This window comes from Microtus oregoni, unplaced genomic scaffold, assembly GCF_018167655.1.
Source record: "Microtus oregoni isolate MIOR12 unplaced genomic scaffold, Mior012 000009F_ref0000495, whole genome shotgun sequence".
Taxonomy (NCBI): domain Eukaryota; kingdom Metazoa; phylum Chordata; class Mammalia; order Rodentia; family Cricetidae; genus Microtus; species Microtus oregoni.
The window spans coordinates 10,380,430-10,394,558 of NW_024543068.1; the positions used below are offsets into that span (position 1 = coordinate 10,380,430).

The 14,129-nt window shown below is 44.6% G+C and overlaps 1 protein-coding gene across 1 annotated transcript in view; it reads left to right on the plus strand.

Moving 5' to 3' along the window:
- Positions 1-14,129, plus strand: part of Pomt2 (protein O-mannosyltransferase 2) — a 48,633-nt gene that overhangs the window by 5,506 nt on the left and 28,998 nt on the right. Inside the window, exons 2-8 of the mRNA XM_041658130.1 lie at positions 2,933-3,017; positions 4,731-4,835; positions 6,384-6,492; positions 8,751-8,859; positions 10,563-10,722; positions 11,920-12,026; positions 12,640-12,722. Coding sequence (XP_041514064.1) covers positions 2,933-3,017; positions 4,731-4,835; positions 6,384-6,492; positions 8,751-8,859; positions 10,563-10,722; positions 11,920-12,026; positions 12,640-12,722 — 758 coding nt within the window. The remainder of the gene's footprint in view (positions 1-2,932; positions 3,018-4,730; positions 4,836-6,383; positions 6,493-8,750; positions 8,860-10,562; positions 10,723-11,919; positions 12,027-12,639; positions 12,723-14,129) is intronic.

Sequence of the window (14,129 nt, forward strand, 5' to 3'; positions counted from 1 at the left end):
ACTTAATCAATTAAACTTGGCCTTTTCCTCACTTGAACTAATGAGCTTAAATATATGGTAACACCTAGAGAACTTGACACTTCATGGGGTGTGGGAAATACTGACTAGAGAGATAGAAACAGTTTCCCACTCACCTCCTCACTGACTTGACATCACTCCTTCCCTAGGGTTCTTCCCTCTGTCCAGTGAGCCCCTGGGCTTAGAGGCCCTTTGTCTTTTAGCTCTGCACATACTGCAGTCCTTAGTGCCTTTGGTAATCCCTGTGTTCCCTCTACACTCAGCCCCCATGGGTCTGGGTAGGAGGAGCTAGGGGCCTCTGTGCACGAAGATTTGTGAGTTTAGGTCCCTTTCCTCCCTGGAGTTCTAAGATGAGTGTGTATGGTCTTCAGTGTGCTTGGGGACATGTGACCTTCCCCTTTAAGGCAGCCAAAGATAATGGTGGAGAGGGAGGATCAAGGCATTAGGGCTCAGAGCCACTGAACAAGACACATGTGCTTTTCGCCTAGAGCACACAGCTTACTGAAGGATTCTTTAGTGGTTTTTTTTAAGTTTGGTTTGACTTTGCTTTTTGAGACAAGGTCTTACTATGTAGACCAGACTGGCCTCAAAGTTTATAGCCATCCTCCTGTCTCAGCCTCCTGAGTGCTGATCTGAACAATGTATCAATTTTCCAATGCTGTGACCAAATAGCTGATGGGAGTGACTTCAGGGAAGAGAGGTTTACTGGGGCTTATCCAAACCATCATGGTGACTGGAGCGACTGCAGTGGTGGGAGGAAGGGGCCAGGGAGCAGAGTGCTAAACCAAAGCCAGAAACTGGTATCCAAGGTGCCAGCTACCAGCCTTGCCCCATGTCCCAGAGTTTCCATAATCTGCCAAGCAGCACCACCAGTTGTTCAAACACATGAGCCTATGGGGACATTTCACATTTAACTCCTAACATTTTAATTGAGGGGCTGTGTTGAGTTCAGGATATAGGTTAATGGAGTGCACAGGCCCAGGGTTTGATCTAGCAGTACAGGGGTTGGGGGATGGAGGAATAGCAGGATAGCAGGGTCCTTACTGCTGCCCCATTTCTTCACTAAGCTTTCAAATAACTTGAACATAGCAGACAGTTGGTATTCCTGTTGTCCACTGCTTTACTTGGGTAAGAATCTTCACCACCAGGTTCCAGGATGTCTTGTCTTGTATTTGTGTCTAACTCAGTCCATGAGGTTCCTTATCCCTTCTTGTTCAGAAAGCTAGGTAGGTATGTCGTCAACCTAGGCTTGCGCCCCATGTTGACAGGGTCTTGGGTATTTTTAGAGTGTTTGCAAACTAAGACTTTAACTTGCTGCTGTTTTATGGGTGCCAGTAGAATAGAAAATCCTGAATCAATCCTGAATCAGTGCCCAAGGGGATGGCCTGAGTACAGATGAGTCAGGCCTTCATTCTTGGCATGCTCTACAAGGGCTGTAAGAGCCTGAGAGCCATGGGAACTTCTTTTTTTTTTTAATGTTTATTTATTATGTATACAATATTCTGTCTGTGTGTATGCCTGTAGGCCAGAAGAGGGCACCAGACCTCTTTACAGATGGTTGTGAGCCACCATGTGGTTGCTGGGAATTGAACTCAGGACCTTTGGAAGAGCAGGCAATGCTCTTAACCTCTGAGCCATCTCTCCAGCCCCCGGGAACTGCTTTTCTGATGCAAGTAGTAGAACACAAGAGGAAACATGTGACACTGTTGCTAGTGATTTTATTTGAGACCCTTTTGAAATAAAATCTCATGTACCTCTGTTGGTCTGTTTCCAAATAGTCGTCACGACTAAAAGAAAATGTTGGGACAGTTTAGTGTCCAGTATGTGTATAGAATTCTAAGTCTACAAAGTTCCTTGCCATGTCTTACCTGAGTTGAACCCTAATACCTGGGAGGGGCGTGAAGAGCATGGGTTAATCATGTTGTGGCATTAGTAGGTGATGCAGCTGGGAATAGCTCTCCTTTCCTTGGTCTGTTTTGTTTTGCTCTGCCCTGAAGTTAATTCTCTCTTTAACACCACCATGTTACTGTTAGTACCTCGTGTCCTTGGCTGATGCAGTGACTTTAGTCTTCTACCCATCTACTGGGTGCAGTGAATGTAAAATCATACATGAGAGCTGCCCATTGTTTGGGAGAGCATGAGTGTTGGTGAGGAAGTGATGACTTTGTGGAGGCCGACCTGAGGCCAAGACACCGGGAAGCCACTCTTCCTTCAGCTACGGGAAGAAGGTATTAAGCAGCCAGGCTCTGCTGGATGGTGTGGCTGTCTTGTAAACCCTTCTTGCAGGCCATGGAAAGGCTGATGTCTGTGGCAGAACAGGACTTCACATTGGGCTGGAAAGTCCAGGGTTAGATTCACATGTGTACTTGCAAAATAACAAGGCTAGGCCTGGGATTTAGAAATGCTCTGAGTGAGCACATTTGGTCTGTAGACAGCTGGTCATTATAACAGGTCGGGCAGATCTGAGTCAGCAGGGTGGTGGAGAGCCTAGCCTGCTGCGACACTCATACATTAACGACTCTGGACCCAGTAGCCTGACAGTGTAGCAATGTGCATTCTGAGACCCATTGGCCTCAGAGTGAGTAGTTACCAGACTGCAAAGAAATTGCTTTGCAAAACCCTTTCCATGTTATAGGAAAACACTGCTGCTTTCAAATAAATTGATAAGAACTCAAGGTACAGAAGAAGACTACATTTAATTTAAATTTATGGTAAATGCTGGGTAAATATTTGTTAACTTTTCTCATTATCAAGATCTAGGTTGATAACCAGTTTAAAAGGTTTTCCTCAAACCACTATGTCAAAATTTTTGTTTTTAATCCAACTTAACGCATTATATGCTTGAAACTGATGACCTTTGGTTTTAATTGTAACTTTAACTAAGGTTTATTAAATTTTGATGCTTTTTCTTTAGTTGGGATGAGACTCACTTTGGAAAAATGGGAAGTTACTATATTAACCGCACCTTCTTCTTTGATGTACACCCACCTCTGGGAAAGGTAAGCAGTGTGGCAATTAACACTCTGTTATCTAGGCAGATGGCTTCTAAGAACTGGAGCCAAGTGTTAGGTTTGTACTTAGTTCTTAGACTTCAGAATTCCATGAGCAGGTACTTTGATAGAAAATCTTTGGTGTTTTTAGGGGTTCTCCAGGCTCAGAAATGGAGAAGAGCATCCATCAACGGATGGATGGATAAACAAATGTGGTATAGCCTTACAGCAGTTATTCCCCCTTGGAGAAGAAGAATGTTCTGATACAGGAGCTTTCTTCTCAGGATAATGAAATGTTCTAGAATGATGTAGTAGTGATGATTGTACAACCTTGTAGAAATATTTAAAACTACTTTTAAAATCATTAGTTATGTTATGTGAACTTTTAAAAAATTTTATAAAAGAAAATAAAAATATAATATACTACATAAAGGAAATATAACTTAGAGGAGCTTAATCTATAAAAATTATACTTTTTCCTTGTCTTGATTCCTAATAAACATATTAACCTGTTCCCCTAGCATTTTACAATTAAAAATTCTATCAATTAAAATTTATTTTACTCTTTTAACAACAGATTCCCCTGAGAAGACCAATGGGTTAGTTTTAGCATTCACAAAAGCCTTTCTTCCTAACTGCAGATTCAGGTCTCCAGATCTTGGGGTAATAGCATGGGTATGGAAAATAAAGGATAGCAGTCCATCAGGTTGACCCAAGGAAGCATGAGCGCCTAGGTTAGGGACTAGGGACGAAATCTCTCTAGGGAAGGGTGTGTAGATAGGTGAGCCATGTAGCTAAATTTAGAGTGAATTCTGAGCCTAGGAAAGGGTAGAAAAGCCTTGCCTCTTCCTGTCTGCTTGGTAACAGCAGAGACAAGCAGTTGTGCCTGGACCTGTGAATCTCAGAGCAGCTGGGTAGAGCAGTTACTGTTGTAGCTCTGTGTTGAAAGAGGGAGCTGTCTTTCTCAATCTCTCAATCTCCCTTCCTCCCCCTTCCCTTTCTGGGGAAATGCCTCTCTTTGCATTCTCCTTCTCACTTCTGCCCTTTATTCCTTATGTGTAGCTCTTGGCCACTTTCCTCTCACTTCATTGTGATTTGGAGCCTCTTTTCTTAGAGTAGAAGGCCAGTGTCCCAGGAGTGAGAATGCCCAGGACCTTCCCGAGAGCTGTCATGTTTCATTTCATAACAAATGAAAAAAAAAAACCAGACTGCATGTGTGAGCCCCTCACTGACCCTACCCTTAAAACTATGGAGTCTTTTCCTCCCTAAATGTTCAGTCTGCTCTAGTCCCAAGAACTTAGCGTGGCATAAAAGAGGGTTTGTTTCAAGCAACAAGCTCTTTAGACAAAAGATTTTTTTACTCTGCAGCAGCTGCAGGACAAAATGTCACACTGGCACTTCTATGGCCAGTTGTCAAGGAAACGGAAGGCCATGCGTGCAGCTGGAGAGAACGGGACAGAGGAATCTTTTTTTTTGTTGTTGTTGTTTAAATATTTATTTATTTATCATGTATACAATATTCTGTCTGTGTGTATGCCGGCAGGCCAGAAGAGGACACCAGACCCCACCACAGATGGTTGTGAGCCACCATGTGGTTGCTGGGAACTAAACTTAGGACCTCTGGAAGAGCAGGCAATGCTCTTAACCTCTGAGCCATCTCTCCAGCCCCAGAGGAATCTTTTCTATGAACATTTTATCTTTCGTCCATTCCTCTCTCCTCAGATGCTGATTGGTCTTGCTGGCTACCTGAGTGGATATGATGGCACCTTTTTGTTCGAGAAGCCTGGAGACAGATACGAGCACCACAGCTACATGGGAATGAGAGGAGTAAGGCTTCCTGCTTTATGTAGACTGATGAATCCCCGGGGCCACACCCACTCAGAGGTGTTACAGTCGAAAGCAGCAAGTGTAGAGAGGGGACTTCTGTGGAGTGCGGAGAGGACAATGATTGAGCCCACCCCCTAAAGTAGAAATCTGGAAGTGAGTGTGGGAGGAAGGGAAGAAGGGAGGCCACAGATAGCATAGAAGTTGCTTACGAGCCGTGCACACTGCAGCCTGTCAGCCTTTCCTTTAGACTGTGGCCTCTTCACACCGTCTCCAGATTCCTACTTCCTTCCTCACAAAGAAGTTGGCACTTAGCAGTCTCTCTCTCAGGGAGGCTGAAAGCTACTCCAGTCAGTCCCTCTGCACCCTGATTCCCAGCATCAGCTTAATGAGCCTAAACACTCAGCTCCCTGGGAGCAACCTAATGAGACCCGTGGAAGCTGGTCCCCAGCCTGAGTTCTCAGAGAACTTTGCCTTCACAAGTTAGATTAGATGACTGTGTGCTTCCTGGGGATAATCACTGGGCGGTCTGTACAGTACTGCATGCCATATTAAACAGGGAGTGCCCGCCCCTCAGTTCATACTCTCAAGTGACACTTTTGTTTCTTTTTTTGTTGTTTTTTTGAGACAGGGTGTCAGTATGAAGCGCTCACTATCCTAGAACTTACTATGTAGACCAGGCTGTCTTTGAATTCACAGAGATCTGCCTGCCTCTCTGCCTCTCAAGTGCTGGGATTAAAGGCTTGTGCCCCCACACCCAGATCTCTCAAGAAATGATTTTCTTCCTAATGACTCTTGAACAGCACAGAGTATACACAATACTCCCCATGGACTTGCTGTGGAGATTGGAAAGGACAAATAATTTCATCTGTTCTCTTCCCATCAGGCCACTTTACTTCCTGCGTACAAAAGTGATGGCCCAAAGGGAAGAATTTCCCATTACCTCGGCCTTATCTGTGTACTGCTGATGGGCAGACTAAGGAGACGGAAGAGGGCTGTTGATTAAAAAAAGAATCAAACCCCCATCTTCTCCAGCTCATGAAGTATCAAGCAGTCATTTTTCCCAAACCAAAATGCACCCTGTAGATTGAGTGGTTTCCGGTATCCTCAAAACAAAGAACCAGGGGAAATATTACAAGAATATCAGTAGAAGTCTCAGAAATATAAGATGCCTCCAAAAAGTCTGCTTCAACTTATACCATAGCTTTATGCTAGACACTGATGTTGGTGAAGTACTTCTGTGTTAGTAAGCCTTGAGCTCATGTACTCCTCAGCCTGAGCCTGTGAGGCTGGCTCTTCCTAATGAAATGATCGGAGACAGCTGGCTGTGATTGGCAGCCCTGCTTCTTCCTGTAAATGTCACTGATTTCATGCCAGTACTTGTGCCAAAGTTCTGACGGGCATACATGCCCGCTGCTTCGTGTGATTTCTCACTGTGACACTCCCGTTGCATGCTCCACGTGATTTCAGACTTTTGTCAGGGTCCTCCACCTTAGACATTAGTATACCAAGTCAGCTGGTTGCTTGAGTGCTTCTGTCTTCCTTCCATAGTTCTGTGCTTTCCTGGGTTCATGGCTGATCCCCTTTGCCTATCTCACCGTCCTGGATCTGTCCAAGTCCTTCCCAGCAGCACTGCTCACCGCTGCCCTTCTCACCTTTGGTAAGTTTTCTTGACCTCTGTATTTTGGGAAATGAGATTGTCACACCATGTAGGTGGTCGGAAATCAATACAGCCAAGTGTCACATCTGTGCAGCCAGTGCTTTTATTTATTTATTTATTTTTGGATTTTTAGAGATAGGATTTCTCCATGTTGCCATGGATGTTCTGGTAGACCAGAACTGGCCTGGTCTCTGTAGAGAACTCTGTAGACCAGGCTGGCCTGGAAATCTCAGAGATCCACCTGCTTCTGCCTCCTGAGTGATGGGATTAAGGGTGTGCACCTCCACCATAGGACCGAATTCTTAATTAACTTAAGGGTTGGGTAAAATATAGTGTTACTAGTAACACTTAAGTATATAATTACATCTGTGAGTCATATGTGTGCGTGTGTGTGTATGATGTTCATGAGTGTTTATATTTGCACATGTGAGTGTCTGCGTGGGTGTGTTTGAGGCATGTAGTTGACAGTTGTCTTCCTCAATTATTCTCTACTTTATTTACTGAAGCAGAACCAGAGCTCATCAGTCCCAGTGAGTCTTATTAACCACCTTTCCCTGAGGATCCCATCTCTACCTCTTGTGTGCTGGGATTCTGTGAGGCTGCCATGCCTGCCCAGCTTTTATGTGGGTTCTGGGAATCCACCCTCCAGCCTTCAAGCTTGCATGACAAGTGGTTTTTTTGCTTGTTTGTTTTTGTTTTTCGAGATTGTGTTTCTCTGTAGCTTTGGAGCCTGAGTGCTGGGATTAAAGGTGTGCACCACCACCCGGCTAACAAGTGTTTTTTTTTTGATGAGGCATCTCCCCAGTCCCTAAAGCAGACACCCAGAAGTAGCAGTGAAGCAGAAAATTACAATAGAAGTATTAAGTATTTCCTCTGGGTCCTCACCTGGATAAACACAGACTAACTATAGAGGTTAGTCCTGGTACTAGCTGTGTTCTTCTTCAAGTGAATCAATGACCTTGTGGTGCTTTACATGTAAAGAAGTCCAGAACGATTTAGGTGGGTGTTTGGATCTTGTTCAGACAAATGTGCTGATGTTTTGATGGATATAGGACAAGGTTATAGAATTCCCTGTTGTGAACCAGTAGCTTTTCCCTTGTATGTATTTTTTCTTTAGTTATTCATTATCAGTCATTTTTCATTTTCTATTTGACATCTGTTTCCTAGGCACCTACCCTATACCCGGCCACCTTTTGAGGCCTCAGAAAATACACTGATGAGATGCTGTTCTCATAGAATATAACCTATAAAAGGGAAGACAAATAAGCCAGGACATATTAAGTCTGTGATAAAGCATATTATTTTTCTTTTAACATTTAGATTATTTACTTTGTATGTGATGGGGGAGGCACATGCACACTTGTCATGGCACACCTATGGGAGTCTGAAGACAACTTATGGGAATTGATCCTTTTCCATGTGGATCCCAGGGTTCACACTCAGGTCATTAGGTATGGTGACAAGTACCCCATCCTACTGAACCATCTCATTGGGGATCCTAAGCAATTAGTGCCAGGTTAGATGTAAAGCAGAGTGGGGATAGATTAGTGGGGATCGATACTGTTTTAGATAGGGCAAGCAGCAAATAATCCCCCAAGAAGGTAGTGCTAGCAGAGGCCTGAGTGAAACAGGATCGGACTCCAGATTTCTGAGAGAAGACTTCTCAGAGAAGGCAGGAGAACAGCCTGTGTAGTAACACTGTGAGGGGCAGTGAGTAAGAATGTTGGGGTTGACTTTAGATAGATATGGAGGCCATACAGGATTTGGGAACTGTCCTGAGAAATTTTTAGCCTGAGTGAGATGAGAGGACATTGTGGGGTTTAAGCAGGAATATGTTCATAACTTAAGCTTTTTTTCTTTCTTAAGTTGGTCTGGTACCTATATAGGGAGTCAACCCTCAATGAAGATGTCATATGAAATAAAACTCTTCTATACATTTATAGTTTACAACTGCATCACTTTGTGGGGTTTTTATGGTAGGAATGAGGAAGTGGCCTCAGGGCTGAGTGAATGACATGAGCCTCTGAGATAGAGGGCCTACAGGTAGCGTTGGTATTGCTTCTTATCATTGGGCTCTGCTGTGCCCGCAGCTGAGTCCTCCTCCTTGCTGATAACCCAGTAGTGATCAATGGCCGCCTAGTCATGACTGCCAGATGCTTACTTGCAATGCAGAGAGGACTGTTTACTGCTGTAGAGTGTTTGGTTTTTAGAGATCTCTTATCACTCTGTGTTTTGACCAGCAAGCTCCTATTTTTCAGACACAGGATGCCTCACTCTGTCCCAGTACATCCTCCTTGACCCTATCCTGATGTTCTTCATCATGGCTGCCATGCTGAGCATGGTCAAGTACAACTCCTGCGCTGACAGGTCAGAAATACCGTCTTGGGTTGGGGGGCTGGCAGAACTGGGTGGGTGCTTACAGGACTAGCAGTCAAGCTTACTTTAAGAGGAGCAATACTTTCCATTTGTTTGTTTTTTAGATAATGAAAAATAATTTTTAAAAGGTTTATTTATTAATTATGTATACAGCATCTGCCTACTTGTATCCCTGAAGGCCAGAAGAGGACACCAGATCTTATTACACATGGTTGTGAGCCACCATGTGGTTGCTAGGAATTGAACTCAGAACCTCTGGAAGAGCAGCCAGTGCTCTTAACCACTGAGCCATCTCTCAGCCCCATGAAAATTTTTAAAGAGTTTCCTCTAATAGATGCTTTTAGCTTTGCTTTTCACAAGATGAGAAATTGTTGACTGTCAGGAGGTTTTGGATGTTTACAGTTGGTGTACAATTGTGGAGGAGTGGTGGGTATTATGGAGGAGTCCTGATGCCACCTCCTCACTCAGCCTTATGAGCTGTCCCTCAGAACCAGTGCTGGTCCACGGAGCTCTGGGACAGCTCATCCTCACAGTCTCCATCCTGGAGGGGACAAGACACAAGTGCAGATGCTACCTCAGAGGTGCTGTCTCCTTGCCTCAAGGCTTGCATCCAATGCTGACTTAATGATGAGGTTTGCACACAGGCCAAGAGGATCTTTTCAGACCCTGGTCAGTTCTAAAGCTGATCTGGATTTTGGTCTTCCAGAATTCTCCTATTTTTCTAGATCCTTCTGTCTCCAAGGGAATAGAGTATGCCTTTCTATGTATTCAAAATACCGGTAGTGTTCAGCATTCCAAAGAGCTGGTTTATCCTAGGCGCTCCTAGAAAACGATGCGTATTTACCCATATAATATTAGTCCCAGCCAGTGACTTTTTTTTTAAGGAAAAAAAATGTGGTATCAAAGATTGAGCCCAGGGCCCCATATGTTTGGCAAGCCTCCACCACTGAGCCATGTATCTCCAGACCCATCTCCTGTTTCTTAAATATGTAGCACATACCAGGTATCATACCAGGAGAGAGAGGCACAGTAACAAAGATGTTGCCTTTAAGGAGTATTCATTCTGGCAGGGGAAGTGCCAGATCATCAGAAAATCTGCTGAGGTATACTAGTTGCTGTTAGTACAGCAAACCAATAAGGAGCATCAATGTTATACTTATTGCCTGGCTTAAACTGCCTTCCATCACTTGCTCGCTACATTGCTTGGCCTCTCTGTGCCTTGATTTCCTTATGTGTAAACAGAGGATAATGAGCTCTCGCTTAAGGGTATGATGGGATTAGACGGATAGGATATAATATGTGGAATGGCGCCTCACATTCATAGACTGTTAATAAATGCTGGCTTTGGCAGGCCCAGAGGTGACACAAAGAATAAGTCTGACTTGAGTCCAGAGAATTTTTTGTTTTTCCTTGTATATCTTCCTGACTTGTCTCTAGTGAAGAATAAGTCTCTATGTACGAGGCCCAATGCTTATCCAGGAATAGCATAGACCCTCCCCAACACAACATGCTACTTTCTTTCACACTGACTTGCCTGTAGTTTGCGGGCCTTCACAGAGCACAGGCTCCTTGGTGTCATGCCCTGGTTCCCTGGAGTTAAGAACCCTTGAGGCTTAGGACACTGTCCTACTGCTGCTTTTGATTTCCTATTTCATTCTAGCTTCCAAACTGAACTGTTTCTTATTGGTTTCCAGGCCTTTCTCTGCCCTCTGGTGGTTCTGGCTCAGCCTGACTGGTATTAGTCTTGCTGGTGCTTTAGGGGTCAAATTTGTTGGCCTCTTTATCATCCTGCAAGTGGGACTGAACACCATTTCAGACCTTTGGCAGCTGTTTGGAGACCTCAGTCTTTCACTGGTAAGAACTCAAGTGCTTGTGGATATCTTTGTTCCACAGTGCCTGTGCTTCTGCTGTGGGTGGAGGGAGTATGCCCTGTGCCCTGTGCCCTGTGTTGTGGGCCATGCCAGACTGGACAGGCACAGCTTTCCTCTGTAGACATCAGGATATCAGGGAGTGGGCCTGGCTGAGGGGCTGGAGTGGTGTAGAGAGAGTAAGTAAAGTAACTACCTTGCAATTCTCCTATTGTTGCCCCTTCCCATCTCCCTTAATTTATTTGAAATTGCCCAGCCAGAGGATTCTGTCCAGCTGGACTCGTGCCAGGCCCACCAAGGGCATAAGAGCTTAGGTCAGATGAGTGGGATGACTCATCTTCTGGAATTCACAATTTCTTTTCCTGATCCAGGACTTCCATAATTGGATGACAGTTAAATGCTGTTAGGATTTTTTCTTTATGACATTAGTAATCAAGGGCTGAGTCAGTGCCAGGCACTGTACAGAATGGTTTGCTTTCATTATCTCATCATTAAAATCCTATGTGGGGGTCATAACCACTCACTGATTTTACAGGTGAAGAATTTGAAAGCTAGAGAGATAACTTTGCAAAGGACCTACAGGTATTAGAGGTAGGAAGAGGGCAGTCTATGACTCCAGCTTTGGTTAGGCAAGCTCCAGGACTCACCTACCGAATTTCCAACCTGTTTATTCATTCAGAAATTATATAGAGGCCATTTACTAAGTGCAGAATATTGGGAATATTTTGGTGACTATTACATGATCCCTGCCCTCTGGAATCTATTGTGGGGGCGGGGGAGGCTGGGGGAGAGGAGGAGAGGCCTATTATAGTATAGTCTTCCTTTGACAGCAGAGGGGAGGCCCCAAAGCTTAGGTACTCCACGGAGGACTGTGAGGGAGTTGAAGTTAAGGCCAGCAACAGTTGGCCATGTGATAAGGGCCTGGCACAGTCAGTACAGTTCATTGAGCTGGAGGCCACTGTTAAACAACAGTCTCACCTTGTCAGTGGTCATGCGTGCAGAGAAGTGGCCCATGTTATCCCCCTGCAGTGCGTGTGTGTGTGTGTGTGTGTGTGTGTGTGTGTGGTGAAGGATAATATAGAAAGGCCTAGGGTTTTCCACCCATTATTCTTTCCAATGTGACTCGTATTATACATACAATGGAGTTTCTTATGCTAGCACCTGTGGTGGCTTTTGTTTGCAGGTGACTGTGGGGAAGCACCTGACTGCGCGAATCCTGTGCCTCATAGTGCTGCCTTTGGTGCTCTATGTGACCATTTTTGCTGTTCATGTCATGGTGCTGAATAAAAGGTACAGTCAGAACCTTTCCACCCTCTTACTTCCGGTCTTTCTCTGGCACCTAAGCCTATGTGTGGGCCATGTGAGGTTAGGATGAGGGGAGGAACTTTTTCCTGCCCCCATGTTCTCTCTTCTGCATATCCCAAGGCTCAGAACACCCAGCACCGAGCCTTGAAGGAGGTGGAAATTCCCTGATAGCCTAAATGTCCCTATCTCCATCAGAGGCTTTTCACTTTAGTGAGGATGGGTACCAGGGTTGCAGTGGGACTAGAGGTACTGATAACCAGGACACCAACAGCAACATCTCATTGAACAAGTAGCCACTAAGTGCTGAGAACTGGGTTTATTAGCATTATGCATAATCTCATTTAACTGTCATTATTGGTGAGTTCTTTTGGCTTTTTAAAATATCTATTTATAAATGAAGAACCAAGGCTATATAAGGGACATCGCCCAAGTCACCCAAGGTAGTAAGTGGCAGAAGTGAAATTTGGACTGTAGTTCCTCCAACTCTATCATCCATGTTTGTTTCATGAAGTCACACCTTTTAAATTATCTAAGGGATTCTGGGAAATGACAGCTTTTATTCTCTCAGCTTGACTCTTCTGCTTCTCCTTCCCCACAGTGGTCCTGGTGATGGCTTCTTCAGCTCTGCCTTTCAAGCCCGGCTTTCAGGGAACAGCCTTCACAATGCTTCTATCCCTGAATGTGAGTGTGCTAGGCAGAGGTTTCCTGGGAGTTGAAATGGGAAAGCAAGTTTGAAGCTTGTTTTTGTTTTTGGTTTTGTTTTTTGTTTTTCGCCTATATATAGCAGACTGGGAGAAAACCCAGCATTACAGTATTAGTACTCAAGAGTCAGTTACTATAGTACTCAAAATAGCTTCTCCTTTGTACCTATCAAAGCTGTCTCTGTAAGAAGGCCATTTCAAGAGAAACTGGTCATAGAGAAAGGCTGTGGTAGCCTTCTGATAGTCTTATGCATATGCTTATCCACAGGTAGTAATTAGCAGGTATTCTCCCTCCAGGGATAGTCTGATGTGAAGGACCGCCATTTGTGTGTTAAGTACAAAAAAGGGAAATGCAGAACCAGGCATAGTGGCAAAGGCAAGCAGAGCTCTGTGAGTTCGAGGCCAGCCTGGTCTACATAGACCCTGTCTCAAAATAATAATAGCAATAAATAATAGTAATAATAATATAAAATGAAAGAAAGAAAAATGAGGGGTGGAATACAGTACTGGGGATTAAAGCACATGCCAAGTCAGTGCTAGGAGGCAGTTCAAGGGGATCCCATACACATGCATACAAAGATTTGCCTTCAAGTTGGGCCTGCAAGGATGAGTGGAAAGAGCAAGAGGTCATATTAGGCAAGAAGGGATGGCATGATCAAAGCCAAGGGCAGGGGAAAACTCAAGGTACAGGCTATGATCAGAGCCTGGAATTTTAAGTTAAAAAAGAGAGTTAGGACCTAGATGATAAGGGTGTGAGATGCTGGAGTAAGCTGTTGGAGACTGCATGGAGGTTTCTGAGCAGGCAGGCAGGCAGCTAGGAGTGCAGTGCCTTGTAGTAAAAGTTAGCACAGCTGGAAGGAAGTATAAGGTGTCAAGGAAAGTGGGGGCATCTATTAGGAAGTCATTGCCAGGCTGTACCTGAGGATCTCTAAGAATCAGGGACAGCCAAGAGCATATCTAAGAGGGACCAGGCAAGGGAGAAAAAAGGTGTCTCTGAGGTCCGGAGTGCAGGAATGCCATTTTGCTCTTTCAGTACATCTAATAACAAGAGCACAGTGGGCTCCACAGACTGGGAAGGGAATGAGAGCTAGGAAAAGCAAGAGAAAGCACTGGTTTGGAGGGACACTAATGTGGAGGTAGTCCTTAGAGAGGGAACTTTGGACTGAAATTTGTTTGGAGGTAAGGTAATTGATGCTGTGGTAGTAACTGTATGAGAACTGGAAAGAGGAACAAAACAGGTTACTAGAGAATGCAAGAGGAAGGAATGAGAAGAACTGTGGAGGAGCGACCTGTGAGGGAGTGTGGAGTCTGAAGCAAGGTGGTCAGTGCTGGGAATGTAGGGAGCTCCCTCTTGAGTTGCTTCCATTGATGTGAGAAGGCAACAGGA